The sequence below is a fragment of the Cherax quadricarinatus genome, chromosome 30 (assembly GCF_038502225.1).
Source record: "Cherax quadricarinatus isolate ZL_2023a chromosome 30, ASM3850222v1, whole genome shotgun sequence".
NCBI classification, from domain to species: Eukaryota; Metazoa; Arthropoda; class Malacostraca; order Decapoda; family Parastacidae; genus Cherax; species Cherax quadricarinatus.
In genome coordinates this window covers 28,636,618-28,651,891 of record NC_091321.1, presented here as the reverse complement: position 1 = coordinate 28,651,891, position 15,274 = coordinate 28,636,618, and the positions used below count along the sequence as shown (strand labels likewise).

Below are 15,274 nucleotides of genomic sequence, written 5' to 3'. Positions count from 1 at the left end.
GGCCATAACATTGTCATTGTACACGTTGCCAACATGGCTTGCAGTAGCTGTGTCAGGGTGATTTTCATCCGTAAAGGTTTGCAGTTCAACACACTTTGCACACATTTCCTTAATCTCTTTTTTCAATTCCATACTAATTCTCGCCCTTTTTACAACAGGGATGGCACTAGAAGCTTTCTTGGGGTCCATGGTGACTTATTTTGCAGTTACAAGCACTAAAAACACTGGGATAATGTGAAATGTACCGAATGCATGCATAGATGTGACCGCACTGGCTGGCTTGTAAACACTGGCACTGAGGCCACACGTGGGACGCGTCCCGGGTGAATCACGTAAGGCGAGTTTTTTATTGTGAGGCGAGGCAAAATTTTTGCGTTCAGATGCTTCGTGTGGTGGATTTAACATAACGCGATGCGTTCGTAAGGTGGGGTCCACTGTATCGTGTTTGTGCTAATTAATGTCATATTAGATAAATAAGCCGTACAGTTGATAATAGCGTCATATTCAAGTATTTTTTCTTGTCTCTCCAGAGTGCAGGAACGAATTGATGGCTTTTCAATTAATTTAAATGAGGAAAATTAATTTGATATACGAGTAAATTGAGTTAAGAGCTAGCTCCTGGAATGGATTAAACTTGTTAGTCAAGGTTCCACTGTATTTCTTTTCAAATTTAATAAGCTTTGAGAACAGGGCAGTGATCCCCAGAACCATTAAGAGATACATGTACATTAGATATTGTACTGTACTGTACTGTATAAGTATTGCTTAGATTTCTTTGGTCTTGATTTTTTTTTTTTTTTTCAACAAGTTGGTCGTCTCCCACCGAGGCAGGGTGACCCAAAAAAGAAAGAAAATCCCCAAAAAGAAAATACTTTCATCATCATTCAACACTTTCACCACAATCACACATTATCACTGCTTTTGCAGAGGTGCTCAGAATACAACAGTTTAGAACCATATACGTATAAAGATACACAACATATCCCTCCAAACTGCCAATATCCCAAACCCCTCCTTTAAAGTGCAGGCATTGTACTTCCCATTTCCAGGACTCAAGTCCGACTATAAGAAAATAACCGGTTTCCCTGAATCCCTTCACTAAATATTACCCTGCTCACACTCCAACAGATCGTCAGGTCCCAAGTATCATTCGTCTCCATTCACTCCTATCTAACACGCTCATGCACGCTTGCTGGAAGTCCAAGCCCCTCGCCCACAAAACCTCCTTTACCCCCTCTTTCCAACCCTTTCGAGGACGACCCCTACCCCTCTTTCCTTCCCCTATAGATTTATATGCTTTCCATGTCATTCTACTTTGATCCATTCTCTCTAAATGACCAAACCACCTCAACAACCCCTCTTCTGCCCTCTGACTAATGCTTTTATTAACTCCACACCTTCTCCTAATTTCCACACTCTGAATTTTCTGCATAATATTTACACCACACATTGCCCTTAGACAGGACATCTCCACTGCTTCCAACCGTCTCCTCACTGCTGCATTTACCACCCAAGCTTCACATCCATATAAGAGTGTTGGTACTACTATACTTTCATACATTCCCTTCTTTGCCTCCATAGATAACGTTTTTTGACTCCACATATACCTCAACGCACCACTCACCTTTTTTCCCTCATCAATTCTATGATTAACCTCATCCTTCATAAATCCATCCGCCGACACATCAACTCCCAAGTATCTGAAAACATTCACTTCTTCCATACTCCTCCTCCCCAATTTGATATCCAATTTTTCTTTATCTAAATCATTTGATACCCTCATCACCTTACTCTTTTCTATGTTCACTTTCAACTTTCTACCTTTACACACATTCTCAAACTCATCCACTAACCTTTGCAATTTTTCTTTAGAATCTCCCATAAGCACAGTATCATCAGCAAAAAGTAACTGTGTCAATTCCCATTTTGAATTTGATTCCCCATAATTTAATCCCACCCCTCTCCCGAACACCCTAGCATTTACTTCTTTTACAACCCCATCTATAAATATATTAAACAACCATGGTGACATTACACATCCCTGTCTTAGACCTACTTTTACCGGGAAGTAGTCTCCCTCTCTTCTACACACCCTAACCTGAGCCTCACTATCCTCATAAAAGCTCTTTACAGCATTTAGTAACTTACCACCTATTCCATAAACTTGCAAAATCTGCCACATTGCTCCTCTATCCACTCTATCATATGCCTTTTCTAAATCCATAAATGCAATAAAAACTTCCCTACCTTTATCTAAATACTGTTCACATATATGTTTCAATGTAAACACTTGATCTACACATCCCCTACCCACTCTGAAACCTCCTTGCTCATCCGCAATTCTACATTCTGTCTTACCTCTAATTCTTTCAATTATAACTCTACCGTATACTTTTCCTGGTATACTCAGTAAACTTATTCCTCTATAATTTTTACAATCTCTTTTGTCCCCTTTGAAATTATAATGGAGGAGGAAACACAATTTTGTAAAAGTTTAATTTTTATTGGATATAAAATGCACATTTAAAACAAGATGCACAAAAGTCAAAATGAGTTTACACCTTGAAAATGGGAAGTTAAGGAACATAGTAACACTATAGCCTCCTAGCTTTGGTGCACAGGGATGGACAAGATACCTATAAAACAGGTGTATAATCTCTTGAGCAGGGAAACTTTCCTCCAAATGTAGGAATTTTTTTTTCAGTGCTACTCCAAAAAAGAGATCGAGAGATTTCTTCGTCCTCCAATGCTAGTAGGACCTGGCTCTACCCAATTTTCTAGTATATTTCCCATCTATGAAAAGATCACATGATCATGGGGAAAAAAAATCTTCGCTATTAGTTTCCTGCCATATTAGTAAATCATACTACTGACAGGAGGAACCTTGATGATGATCTGCATTATCCCTTCTTGTAGGTACTTTTTATTATGTCCAACAATTTACTTCCAAGGGCTTCATCCTGAAATCAATGCAGTATATCCATCAATGATAGTCATGAAACATAATTTCATCAAAATGTGAAAAATTTTATTCAAGCAAGTTTTGCAATTCTAACATTTAATTAATGTTTATAAAATACTGAAAGAAAACTTTTAAAAAAATTGGGAAGGGGAGTGGGATAAAAATTACTGTTTATGTACATGGTGTACAATAATTTATCAACAGTATTTACTGATACTCTTTTAATATGGTAGAGCTTTCATTCTATTTAGTATTACTTTTGGAATGTGTTGCACTTTTGTTCAGTTTCAAATGTTTGCACACTCTAGTGTGAAAACTACAAGCTTCATAAAGTTATGTTAACTTTCAAGAGGACAAAGTGAAAATAGAAGGCCAGCTAGTTTGAAAGGAGCAGCAAGTACACAATTCTGCTTTCACAATACTTCTCTGTCACCTACAATTACAATAATAAAAAGCACTAAACCCACAAGGGTCATACAGCACTGATCCTCTACATAACTCCTGAAACATTTACACAGTGCTGATAAACATGGGAGATATTTCCACCATACAGTTCAGTGGAACCTCAGTACTCAAACTCTTTGTTTGGTAAATAAAATTGCTCTGTAGTTGACAGTTTGCTCAGTACTCGACTAAACAAACATGACCTGTCAGAACTTTGCTGTAAACTGTTTCGTGTATCTTAACATTTATTTTTATATTACATATTTGTATAAATAAATCACCATGGGGCCTACAGAGATTAATGATAACAGCCAACCAAAATAAACTGGTTGGGAAAAATTTGTTTGGTACTCGAATAGATCAGCACTTGAAAAGCCTTCTGGAACGAATTAAGTTTGAGTACCGAGTTTCCACTATATTACAGAAAGTGAAATATAGCCATTTATGTTAAAGGTTAAGATACATTTTGTTTAGTAGCTGGACTTGAGTCCTGGAGATGGGAAGTATGGCACCTGCACTCTCAAAGAGGGGCTTGGGATATTTGCTGTTTAACCCTTTGAGGGTTTCGGACGTACTAGTACGGCTTACGACCCAGGGTTTTTGACGTACTAGTACGCCTAAATTCTAGCGCCCTCAAATCTAGTGGGAGAAAGCTGGTAGGCCTTCATATGAAAGAATGGGTCTATGTGGTCAGTGTGCAGTCTAAAAAAAATCCTGCAGCACACAGTGCATAATGAGGAAAAAAAAACTTTGACCGTTTTTTTGGAATAAAACAGCGACTTTGCACTGTATTTTCGTATGGTATTTATTGTTGTATTCTAGTTTTCTTGGTCTCATTTTATAGAATGGAAGACATATTACAGAAATTGAGATGATTGTGACCGGTTTTACAATGAAAGATACCTTGAAATTGAGCTCAAAGTAGCAGAAATGTTCGATTTTTACCAAATTTCAAAAGTAAACAAATCGTGCCAATGGTCCAATACACATCAACTGGTGAGTCTGATATTCTTTCACAAGTGCGCCAATAATATTTATACCATTTTTTACACTAATGCAGTAGTCTGCATAACAGTAAATCTTATATTTTTTGTGAGAATAAAAATTCAAAGTGGAAAGCAAAAGAATATAAGAGGGGCCTTGAGACGTGACTAATGACCAGAGGAAATGTCATTTTAGTGCCAGGAATGTCTTTCTTGTTTATTCTGGACCCTATTCAGAAATTGGCATCTTTTGAAATTTGTATGAAATTGGCAAAATTGCTAAATTCTGACCACTGTAGGAAGCCTGGTCACAGACCGGGCCGCGGGGGCGTTGACCCCCGAAACTCTCTCCAGGTCTCCAGGTAAACTGTACTGGATAGTTGAATTTCATAAATGGGTGGTTTCTTGCACCCATTCGATAGAAAAAATGGAGTTCTAGCGAAATATTCATGTTTTTTGTCGACTAGTACAGTGGAATTGGCCGAAAATGGGGCTCAAAGTGGGTAAAATCGCCGATGCGTAAATATCCCCGAGACCGCTAACTTCGCGAGAGCATAATTCCGTAAGTTTTCCATCAAATTTCAAACTTTTGGTGTCCTTATGATCGGGAAAAGATTCTCTATCTTTTCATGAGAGAAAATTATTTTTTTTTTTTTTTAAATTTGGCCGACCCTGAGAACGAGTTTCGGAGAGGGCCTGTCGACCCTCAAAGGGTTAAGACATCTAAACTGTCATATTTGTGCACCTCTGGCAAGACAGTGTAAATGATAGTAAGAGCATTACATACTTTTTCAGGTCACCCTGCCTGGGTGGGTGATGGCCAGCAATTTAAAAAAAAATACATTACTGAGTGCTAAATATTGTATAATGTGAATTATCTCTTAATAATGTTTATAAGTAAGTAAGAGTTAATTAACTAAACAGTGGGTTCAAACCCAAGGTAAGCCAGTCATAAAACTAACAAGCTACTGTGATATCTACTTTATCATACTGACCTAATAAGAGTCATTCATTTAGGTGTCTTTCTATATACATTAGGAAGGTTAGAATTAGCACCAGTGACCATAACTGTTGGTTTCAAACATGAATCTCCCACCAGAATGGCTGTGGTAAGCTGTAGCTCAAGTCCCCCTGTCTAGTGAGTTGTTTTCAATTGTGTTATATGATGATTCACATTATCATAAGAAGTTAGTGTGTCAGAAGAATGCCCTGAAGCTTTGTGTTTTGATACCCAATATATGGTTATAATGGTTACTATAATTGTATTTGATAATTCAACAGTATTCTCTAATAGTCTTTACGACTATTAGAGACTATTTTCTACACCACCTCCCATACCTCTCACTTTAAGAGGTTGTTTTAATGCCTAAATTAGAGAAAGAAGTATTATAAATTTACAGACTGTATGACCCTTGTAAGTTTAGTGTTTTTTTATAATAATACTATAAATTTATGGAGTGCATGGACCAAAAGGACATTCTTTAACTCTCAAATCCATTCATTCCACACCATTCATCTCTCACCAAGGAAGGATAACCCCCCTCCCCCCAAAAAAAGAAACACATTCACCATCACTCATGCAACAGATGTCTTGCCAGAAGTTGTACACATTTCAAATGACTCTGAACTGGAACATCTATTAACTATGTATTTAGTGATTTGTGGGAATTATTTTCCCCTTGGTTTAGTTTCAGACTAGGTCTCCTAGATTGGAAAGGGCAATATACAGAATGATGAACTATTAAAAATTGCAAAGGAAGGTAAAGCTACGTGTATACCAAATATAGATGGAAGTTTTTAAGATCTAACTGTTATCTTAAGTATCTGAGATAGATAAAAAGCAGCATTCCTACCAGGGTGCCAAAAATTACCAGGCTTCCCTTTCATACAAATCTGACAGCATGGTAGTACCTCCTTCAGAGTGCAGGCAATGTACCTTCCACCTCCAGGACTCATTGCTTGCTAACCAGTTTACCTGAATCATATCACAAATGTTACCTTTCTTACACTCCGACAGTACATCAAGCCATAAAAACTACTTGCCTTCACTCACTCCATTCAAGCACACTCATGCAGGCCTGCTGAATGTTCAGGCCCCTAGCACTCAAAACCTCCTTTACCTCCTGCATTTTTTCCTGGAACAACCCACTGTCTCTTCTTTCTTCTGCTCCATCCTCTTAAACTGTCCAAACGTAGATCTACATTTTTTCAACATTTGAAAGTATGTAAAAAAGTAGATCTTCTTTTCTTTTTTTACATTTGAAAAAGTGTAAAAAAAAAAACTTTGATCTACGTTTTTTTTTTTTGTTGTTATATTTGAAAATAGGTCAAAAAAACTGATCTACTTTTGGAGCACTACGCATGTGAACGTAGATCTGCTTAAACAGTTTAAGGGTTAAGTGCCCAACCCACCTTAAACCCTCTTCTGCCCTATTATTTACATGTTTGGTAACATTCCATCTTCTAATTTCTATGCTCCAAATTCTCTGCAACATATAAAAATGTTGGTACCACTATACTTTTTGCCTCCATATAAAACTTTCTTTTCTACAGATGCCTCAACACTCACCCATCCTGTTTGTTGACTCTCAAAACTCTAAATATACAGTGGAACCTCAGTGTATGACCAGCTCCCTACTTGAACAAAGCTCAGCACTCGACCAAACAAATATGACCTGCCAGAACTTCGATGTAAACTACTTTGTGTTTGCATTTTTTTTTACATATAAATAAGTCATCATGGGGCCTATGACGATTAGTGATAACAGCCAATCAAACAGAAAATTGGTTGGGAAGAACTTGCTCGATACTCAAACGGAGCGGCACTCGAACAGCCTTCTGGAATGAACTAAGGTCATATACCGAGGTTCCACTGTATTCACTACCTTCATACTCCCTCTAATTTGATATTTAATCTTTCTTATAAACACTCCCAAATTATTCCACCAACCTTTGCAACTTTTTGTTTTTTCAGAATTTCCCAAAGCAACTGTCATAAAATAGAGTGGACTGATGAGCTGGAGTGGTGGATCATCATGTGACTAAGACCTGTGTCAGGAAACAACTGTCCTGTTTCCTGACAAATCATGCCTAACCCAACTGTCATAACTTGTCCTATTTATTATTTTTTAATCTCACAACTCTCTGACACCTTAGCATATATTTTTTTTACAATCCACTCTATAAATATGTTGACACCCATCATAACATCACACATCCCTGTTTAAGGTCTTTTTTTTAACTGAAAATTAATTCTCTCTCCAACATACCTGAGAGAGGCCTCACTCTCCATATAAAAACTCTTTACTGTTTTAGTAACTTGCTACATATTTCATACATTTTGAAAATTGGTCACACTGCTTCCCTATTTACCCTATCATATATTTTATCTAAATCCATAAATGATATTTTATACATACTGGTACATATATGAATTTCCATATTGTTCTTTATAAAGAGTGTTAAAATTTCTTTGTAACCAAAGATGAGTCACCACAAGTTAACAACAAGAAGCAAAAATTAATAACATGAGTCAAAATCTGGAATGGTCATCAGGAAAATGCAACATTTTGTTATAATAAAAACTCAAAAAGACCTGGTGTGTGATCATGAGAAGTTGTAACAGACTCAACTGACCTGGTGAGTCCAAGAAAGGAGAATGGTCTTGCCTGGCTCATCATCGTGAATATTAATGAAGAGTGAGTCAGCTACTGAGAGTTGGTATTCACTCACAGCTTGTACCTGGGAGGCTCCCAGCTTCCTGCAATGTACCAGCACAGGTCACATCTTGGGTGCACAACATCAAAACTTGCTTAAAGTCAAATGACTGTATACACTAATTAGTCCTTAACCCTTTCAGGGTCCGTCCCGTAGATCTACGGCTCTGAAGCCAGGGTCCAAACTGTAGATCTATGCCATGAATTCAGCTCACTCAGATAACCTGAGTGGTAAACTTGGGCCTAGATATGAGAGAACACATCTGTGTGGTAAGTATACACCACATAAAACAAATCCTGCAGCATGCAGTGCATGAGAGAAAAAACTGCAACCATAATTTTGGATTAAAACAGTGACTTTGCAGTGTTTTTCATATGTTTTTTTTACAGTTGTATTTGCAATTTCTTGGTCTCATTTGATAGAATGAAATATATATTACAGAAATAGAGATGATTTTGATTGGTTTTAGTACTGAAAATGGCTTGAAACTGAGCTCAAAGTAGCAGAAATGTTCAATTTTTGCCGATGTTCAAGAGTAAACAAATGTCGTAACGAGTCTAATATATGTTTACGAATGTGCTGATATTGTTTGTACAATTATCACAACATTATATAACAGTAAATCTTCTATTTTTTGGTGTTAATAAAAATTCAAATGGAATTTATTTGTACAGCCTGAAAATGTAACTACTGCACAGAGGAAATGTTAGTTTAGTGTCAAGAATGCCTGGATTATTTATTCTGGATCCTATTTTGAAAATGGAATGCAGTGGACCCCCAACTTACGATGTCCTCAACCTATGTTAAAACTAACTTACAATGCTTATCAGCATAAAAATTTGACCCCGACATACGTTGAAAAACTCGACTTACATCATTCATCCCGTACCCGTCCACGTGTCTGTCTGGCCTAAGCGCCTCAGCTGAGCTAGTGTGACATTGTTTACAAGCCGAGGTGGACACAGTTGCATGCATATATTCGATAAATTTTGTATTATTCCAGTGTTTTTAGTGCTTTTAACTGCTAAATAAGCCACCATGGGCCCAAAGAAAGCTTCTAGTGCCAACCCTGTGGTAAAAAGGGCGAGAAATACTATGGAAATGCTATCGTACCACCGTCAGCTGCTGCTGCACCACGGTCAGCTGTACTACTTGAAGATGTGGAGAGACTGTTATTGGTGTGGCTTATCGAGAATACTGAGAAACAATGAACCCCGGAGGGTTAGCCACCCAGGATAACCCAAGAAAGTCAGTGTGTCATCGAGGACTGTCTAACTTATTTCCATTGGGGTCCTTAATCTTGTCCCCCAGGATGCAACCCACACCAGTTGACTAACACCCAGGTGAAAAGGAAAAAATGCCTGGAACTAGTGCTCATATTGGTGAAATTAAGGCCAGCAAAGGTTGGTTTTAGTGATTTAAGAATCATAGTGGCATACACAGTGTGATAAGGCCTGTTCTGGAAGAAAATGCTAAACAGGACCTTCATTACTCAGGAGGAAGAGGCACTCCCAGGACAGTGTCTCATCACTACATCTTCAATAAAGGTAAGTGTCATTTATTCTTCATTTAGTACACTAGTACATGCACAATATATAATGTGCATGTATCCTTTTTGTGTGTAGGAAAATGTATATTTTATGTGGTAAAATTTTTTTTTCATACTTTTGGGTGTCTTGAACGGATTAATTTGATTTCCATTATTTCTTATGGGGAAAATTAGTTTCACTTATGGTAATTTCGTCTTACAACGTGCTCTGAGGAACGGATTAATATCGTAAGTCGGGGGGTTCACTGTATTTTGAACTTTGTGTTAAATTGGCCAAATTACCAATTTCTGATCACTTTATTGCGTAGTTGCTACAGTTGACTGGGTGATTTCTTGTGGTCAATCAATAAAATGGAAGTAATACTAGCAAAATAGCTAAGAATCTGGAATAATGTAATTGACCTAAAATGGAAGTCAGTCAGCAAAATTGCCGATGTGTAAATATTGCTGACGCATCAAAATTCCCGAGAGCGTAATTTCATCAGTTTTCCATCAAATTTTGTACTTTTTGCTTTATTACCTTCAGAAAAAGATTATCTACCATTTTGTAAGAAAAATTAACAAAAAATTTTTTTTTTTAAATTCTTGGACCCTGGGTGTCACTCTGAGATTTTACCTCTGGACCCTGAAAGGGTTAAATACATTAACTTGCTCTACCCAGACATGCCTAATTAGCAAAATAAATTTTAAAACTGCATATGTAAAAAATGGCAAACTAACATTTGTAGTAATGTAGTGCATGCATAAATGCAGAAAATAAAACCACTGTACTTACAAACATATTAACCCTTTCAGGGTTTCTGGCGTACTAGTACAGCTTACGCGCCAGGGTTATTGATGTACTAGTACGCGTAAATTCTAGCACCTTCAAATTAGCAAGAGAAAGCCGATAGACCTACATATGAAATAATGGGTCTATGTGGTCTGTGTGCACAGTATAAAAAAAAATCCTGCAGCACACAGTGCATGAGAGAAAAAAAAACTCCAACCGTGTTTCTGGTTTAAAACAGCGACTTTACAGTGTATTTTCGTATGGTATTTATGGTTGTATTCTAGTTTTCCTGGTCTCATTTTATAGAATGAAAGACATATTACAGAAATTGAGATTATTTTGATTAGTTTCACATTGAAAAGTACCTTGAAATCGAGCTCAGTAGCAGAATGTTCAATTTTTGCCAAAGTTCAAAAGTAAACAAATCATGCCATGCGTCCATATTGTTTCACAAGTGCGCTGACATTATTTATACCATTTCTACACCATTTCTTCACTAATGCAGTAGTCTGCATAACAGTAAATCTTCTCTTTTTTGTGAGAATAAAAATTCAAAATGGAAAGCAAAAGAGATGTAAGAGGGGCCTGGGGACGTGACTGATGAGCAGAGAAAGTTATTTTAGTGCCAGGAATGTCTGTCTTGTTTATTCTGGACCCTATTTGGAAATTGGCATCTTTTGAAGTTTGTGTGAAATTGCCAATTTCTGACCACTTTATTGGATAGTTGAAATCTGTAAATGGGTGGTTTCTTGTACTCATTCGATAGAAAAAATGGAGTTCTAGCAAAATAGTTATGATTTTTGTCAACTAGTACACTGGAATTGGCCGAAAATAGGGCTCAAAGTGGGCAAAATCGCCGATGCGTCAACATCGTCGAGACTGCTAACTTCGTGAGAACATAATTCCATAAGTTTTCCATTAAATTTCATACTTTTGGTGTCATTATGATCAGGAAAAGATTCTCTATCATTTCATAAGAACTTTTTTTTTTTTTTTCTGAAAAATTTTTGACCCTGAGAACAAGTTTAGAAGTCCTCTCGACCCTGAAAGGGTTAATTGCAGAAAATAGTAAATATCTTGCATCAAAGTTCTGAAGCATCTACTTATCCGTACAAACAATTGTCATGTGTCTTAGTTATATATATATAGTAATCAATATTAACTTGAAAATGCTGAAATAAATAAAATATGATATATAAGTAATGAGGAAAAATTAGTAAATCAAACATACACAGCCAGGCTTGTTTTATCTGTCTTTAATTTATGAAATGCCAGCTTATTATGCATCATTTATACAAAAAAATAATGATTAGAAAAGTAGGCCACTTAACCCTTTCAGGGTTTCGGCCGTACTAGTACGGCTTACGCCCCAGGGTTTTTGACGTACTAGTATGCCTAAATTCTAGCACCCTCAAATCTAGTGAGAGAAAGCTGGTAGGCCTACACATGAAAGAATGGATCTATGTGGTCAGTGTGTGCAGTATAAAAAAAATTCTGCAGCACACAGTGCGTAATGAGAAAAAAAAAACTGACCGTGTTTTTGGATTAAAACAGCGACTTTGCACTGTATTTTCGTATGGTATTTATTGTTGTATTCTAGTTATCCTGGTCTCATTTTATAGAATGGAAGACATATTACAGAAATTTAGATGATTTTGACTGGTTTTAAAATGAAAAGTACCTTGAAATTGAGCTCAAAGTAGCAGAAATGCTCAATTTTTACCAAAGTTCAAAAGTAAACAAATCATGCCAAGCGTTCAATACACATCAACTGGTGAGTCTAATATTCTTTCACAAGTGCGCTGATATTATTTATACCATTTCTACACTAATGCAGTAGTCTGCATAACAGTAAATCTTCTATTTTTTGTAAGAATAAAAATTCAAAATGGAAAGCCAAAGAAATATAAGAGGGGCCTGGGGATGTGACTAAGGAACAGAGAACTTATTTTAGTGCAAGGAATGTCTTTCTTGTTTATTCTGGACCCTATTCGGAAATTGGCATCTTTTGAAATTTGTGTGAAATTGGCAAAATTGCTAAATTCTGACCACTTTATTGGATAGTTGAAATCGGTAAATGGGTGGTTTCTTGTACTCATTCGATAGAAAAAAATGGAGTTCTAGCGAAATAGTTATGATTTTTGTCGACTAGTACACTGGAATTGGCAGAAAATAGGGCTCAAAGTGGGCAAAATCGCCGATGCGTAAACATTGTCGAGACCACTAACTTCGTGAGAGCATAATTCCGTAAGTTTTCCATCAAATTTCATACTTTTGGTGTCATTATGACCGGGAAAAGATTCTCTATCTTTTCATAAGAAATAATAATCTTTTTTTTTTTTTTATAATTTGGGGGACCCTGAGAACAAGTCTCTGAGAGGGCCTGTGGACCCTGAAAGGGTTAATTGCCCAATTAGCCAGTAATTAAGCAGTTAAGGGGAACTATCATCCCTAATTTCTTGTAACGGATTAGTAGATGGGGAGAGGGAGGTATTAGGTAGATGGCGAGAATATTTTGAGGAACTTTTAAATGTTGAGGAACAAAGGGAGGTGGTAATTTCATGCACTGGCCAGGGAGGTATACCATCTTTTAGGAGTGAAGAAGAGCAGAATGTAAGTGTGGTGGAGGTACGTGAGGCATTACATAGAATGAAAGGGGGTAAAGCAGCTGGAACTGATGGGATCATGACAGAAATGTTAAAAGCAGGAGGGGATATAGTGTTGGAGTGGTTGGTACTTTTGTTTAATAAATGTATGAAAGAGGGGAAGGTACCTAGGGATTGGCAGAGAGCATGTATAATCCCTTTATATAAAGGGAAAGGGGACAAAAGAGATTGTAAAAATTATAGAGGAATAAGTTTACTGAGTATACAAGGAAAAGTATACGGTAGGGTTATAATTGAAAGAATTAGAGGTAAGACAGAAAGTAGGATTGCGGATGAGCAGGGAGGCTTCAGAGTGGGTAGGGGATGTGTAGATCAAGTGTCTACATTGAAGCATATATGTGAACAGTATTTAGATAAAGGTAGGGAAGTTTTTATTGCATTTATGGATTTAGAAAAGGCATATGATAGAGTGGATTGAGGAGCAATGTGGCAGATGTTGCAAGTATATGGAATAGGTGGTAAGTTACTAAATGCTGTTAAGAGTTTTTATGAGGATAGTGAGGCTCAGGTTAGGGTGTGTAGAAGAGAGGGAGAATACTTCCCGGTAAAAGTAGGTCTTAGACAGGGATGTGTAATGTCACCATGGTTGTTTAATATATTTATAGATGGGGTTGTAAAAGAAGTAAATGCTAGGGTGTTTGGGAGAGGGGTGGGATTAAATTATGGAGAATCAAATTCAAAATGGGAATTGACACAGTTACTTTTTGCTGATGATACTGTGCTTATGGGAGAGTCTAAAGAAAAATTGCAAAGGTTAGTGGATGAGTTTGGGAATGTGTGTAAAGATAGAAAGTTGAAAGTGAACATAGAAAAGAGTAAGGTGATGAGGGTATCAAATGATTTAGATAAAGAAAAATTGGATATCAAATTGGAGAGGAGGAGTATGGAAGAAGTGAATGTTTTCAGATACTTGGGAGTTGACGTGTCGGCGGATGGATTTATGAAGGATGAGGTTAATCATAGAATTGATGAGGGAAAAAAGGTGAGTGGTGCGTTGAGGTATATGTGGAGTCAAAAAATGCTATCTATTGAGGCAAAGAAGGGAATGTATGAAAGTATAGTGGTACCAACACTCTTATATGGATGTGAAGCTTGGGTGGTAAATGCAGCAGCGAGGAGACGGTTGGAGGCAGTGGAGATGTCCTGTCTAAGGGCAATGTGTGGTGTAAATATTATGCAGAAAATTTGGAGTGTGGAAATTAGGAGAAGGTGTGGAGTTAATAAAAGCATTAGTCAGAGGGCAGAAGAGGGGTTGTTGAGGTGGTTTGGTCATTTAGAGAGAATGGATCAAAGTAGAATGACATGGAAAGCATATAAATCTATAGGGGAAGGAAGGAGGGGTAGGGGTCGTCCTTGAAAGGGTTGGAGAGAGGGGGTAAAGGAGGTTTTGTGGGCGAGGGGCTTGGACTTCCAGCAAGCGTGCGTGAGCGTGTTTGATAGGAGTGAATGGACACGAATGATACTTGGGACCTGACGATCTGTTGGAGTGTGAGCAGGGAAGATAGGGAAGCTGTGATTTCGTGTATAGGACAAGGAGGAATAACATCTTGTAGGAGTGAGGAAGAGCCAGTTGTGAGTGTGGGGGAAGTTCGTGAGGCAGTAGGTAAAATAAAAGGGGGTAAGGCAGCCGGGATTGATGGGATAAAGATAGAAATGTTAAAAGCAGGTGGGGATATAGTTTTGGAGTGGTTGGTGCAATTATTTAATAAATGTATGGAAGAGGGTAAGGTACCTAGGGATTGGCAGAGAGCATGCATAGTTCCTTTGTATAAAGGCAAAGGGGATAAAAGAGAGTGCAAAAATTATAGGGGGATAAGTCTGCTGAGTATACCTGGTAAAGTGTATGGTAGTTATTATTGAAAGAATTAAGAGTAAGACGGAGAATAGGATAGCAGATGAACAAGAAGGCTTTAGGAAAGGTAGGGGGTGTGTGGACCAGGTGTTTACAGTGAAACATATAAGTGAACAGTATTTAGATAAGGCTAAAGAGGTCTTTGTGGCATTTATGGATTTGGAAAAGGCGTATGACAGGGTGGATAGGGGGGCAATGTGGCAGATGTTGCAAGTGTATGGTGTAGGAGGTAGGTTACTGAAAGCAGTGAAGAGTTTTTACGAGGATAGTGAGGCTCAAGTTAGAGTATTTAGGAAAGAGGGAAATTATTTCCCAGTAAAAGTAGGCCT

The 15,274-nt window shown here is 37.5% G+C and overlaps 1 protein-coding gene across 1 annotated transcript in view; it reads right to left on the bottom strand.

The window, feature by feature from the left end:
• Positions 1-2,482: 2,482 nt before the first annotated feature.
• The window catches only part of IntS11 (integrator complex subunit 11), a 69,248-nt gene continuing 56,456 nt past the window's right edge, over positions 2,483-15,274 (bottom strand). Inside the window, exons 13-14 of the mRNA XM_053781729.2 lie at positions 8,026-8,149; positions 2,483-2,960 (exon numbers count right to left, since the gene is read on the bottom strand). Coding sequence (XP_053637704.1) covers positions 2,901-2,960; positions 8,026-8,149 — 184 coding nt within the window. The 3' untranslated portion in view covers positions 2,483-2,900. The remainder of the gene's footprint in view (positions 2,961-8,025; positions 8,150-15,274) is intronic.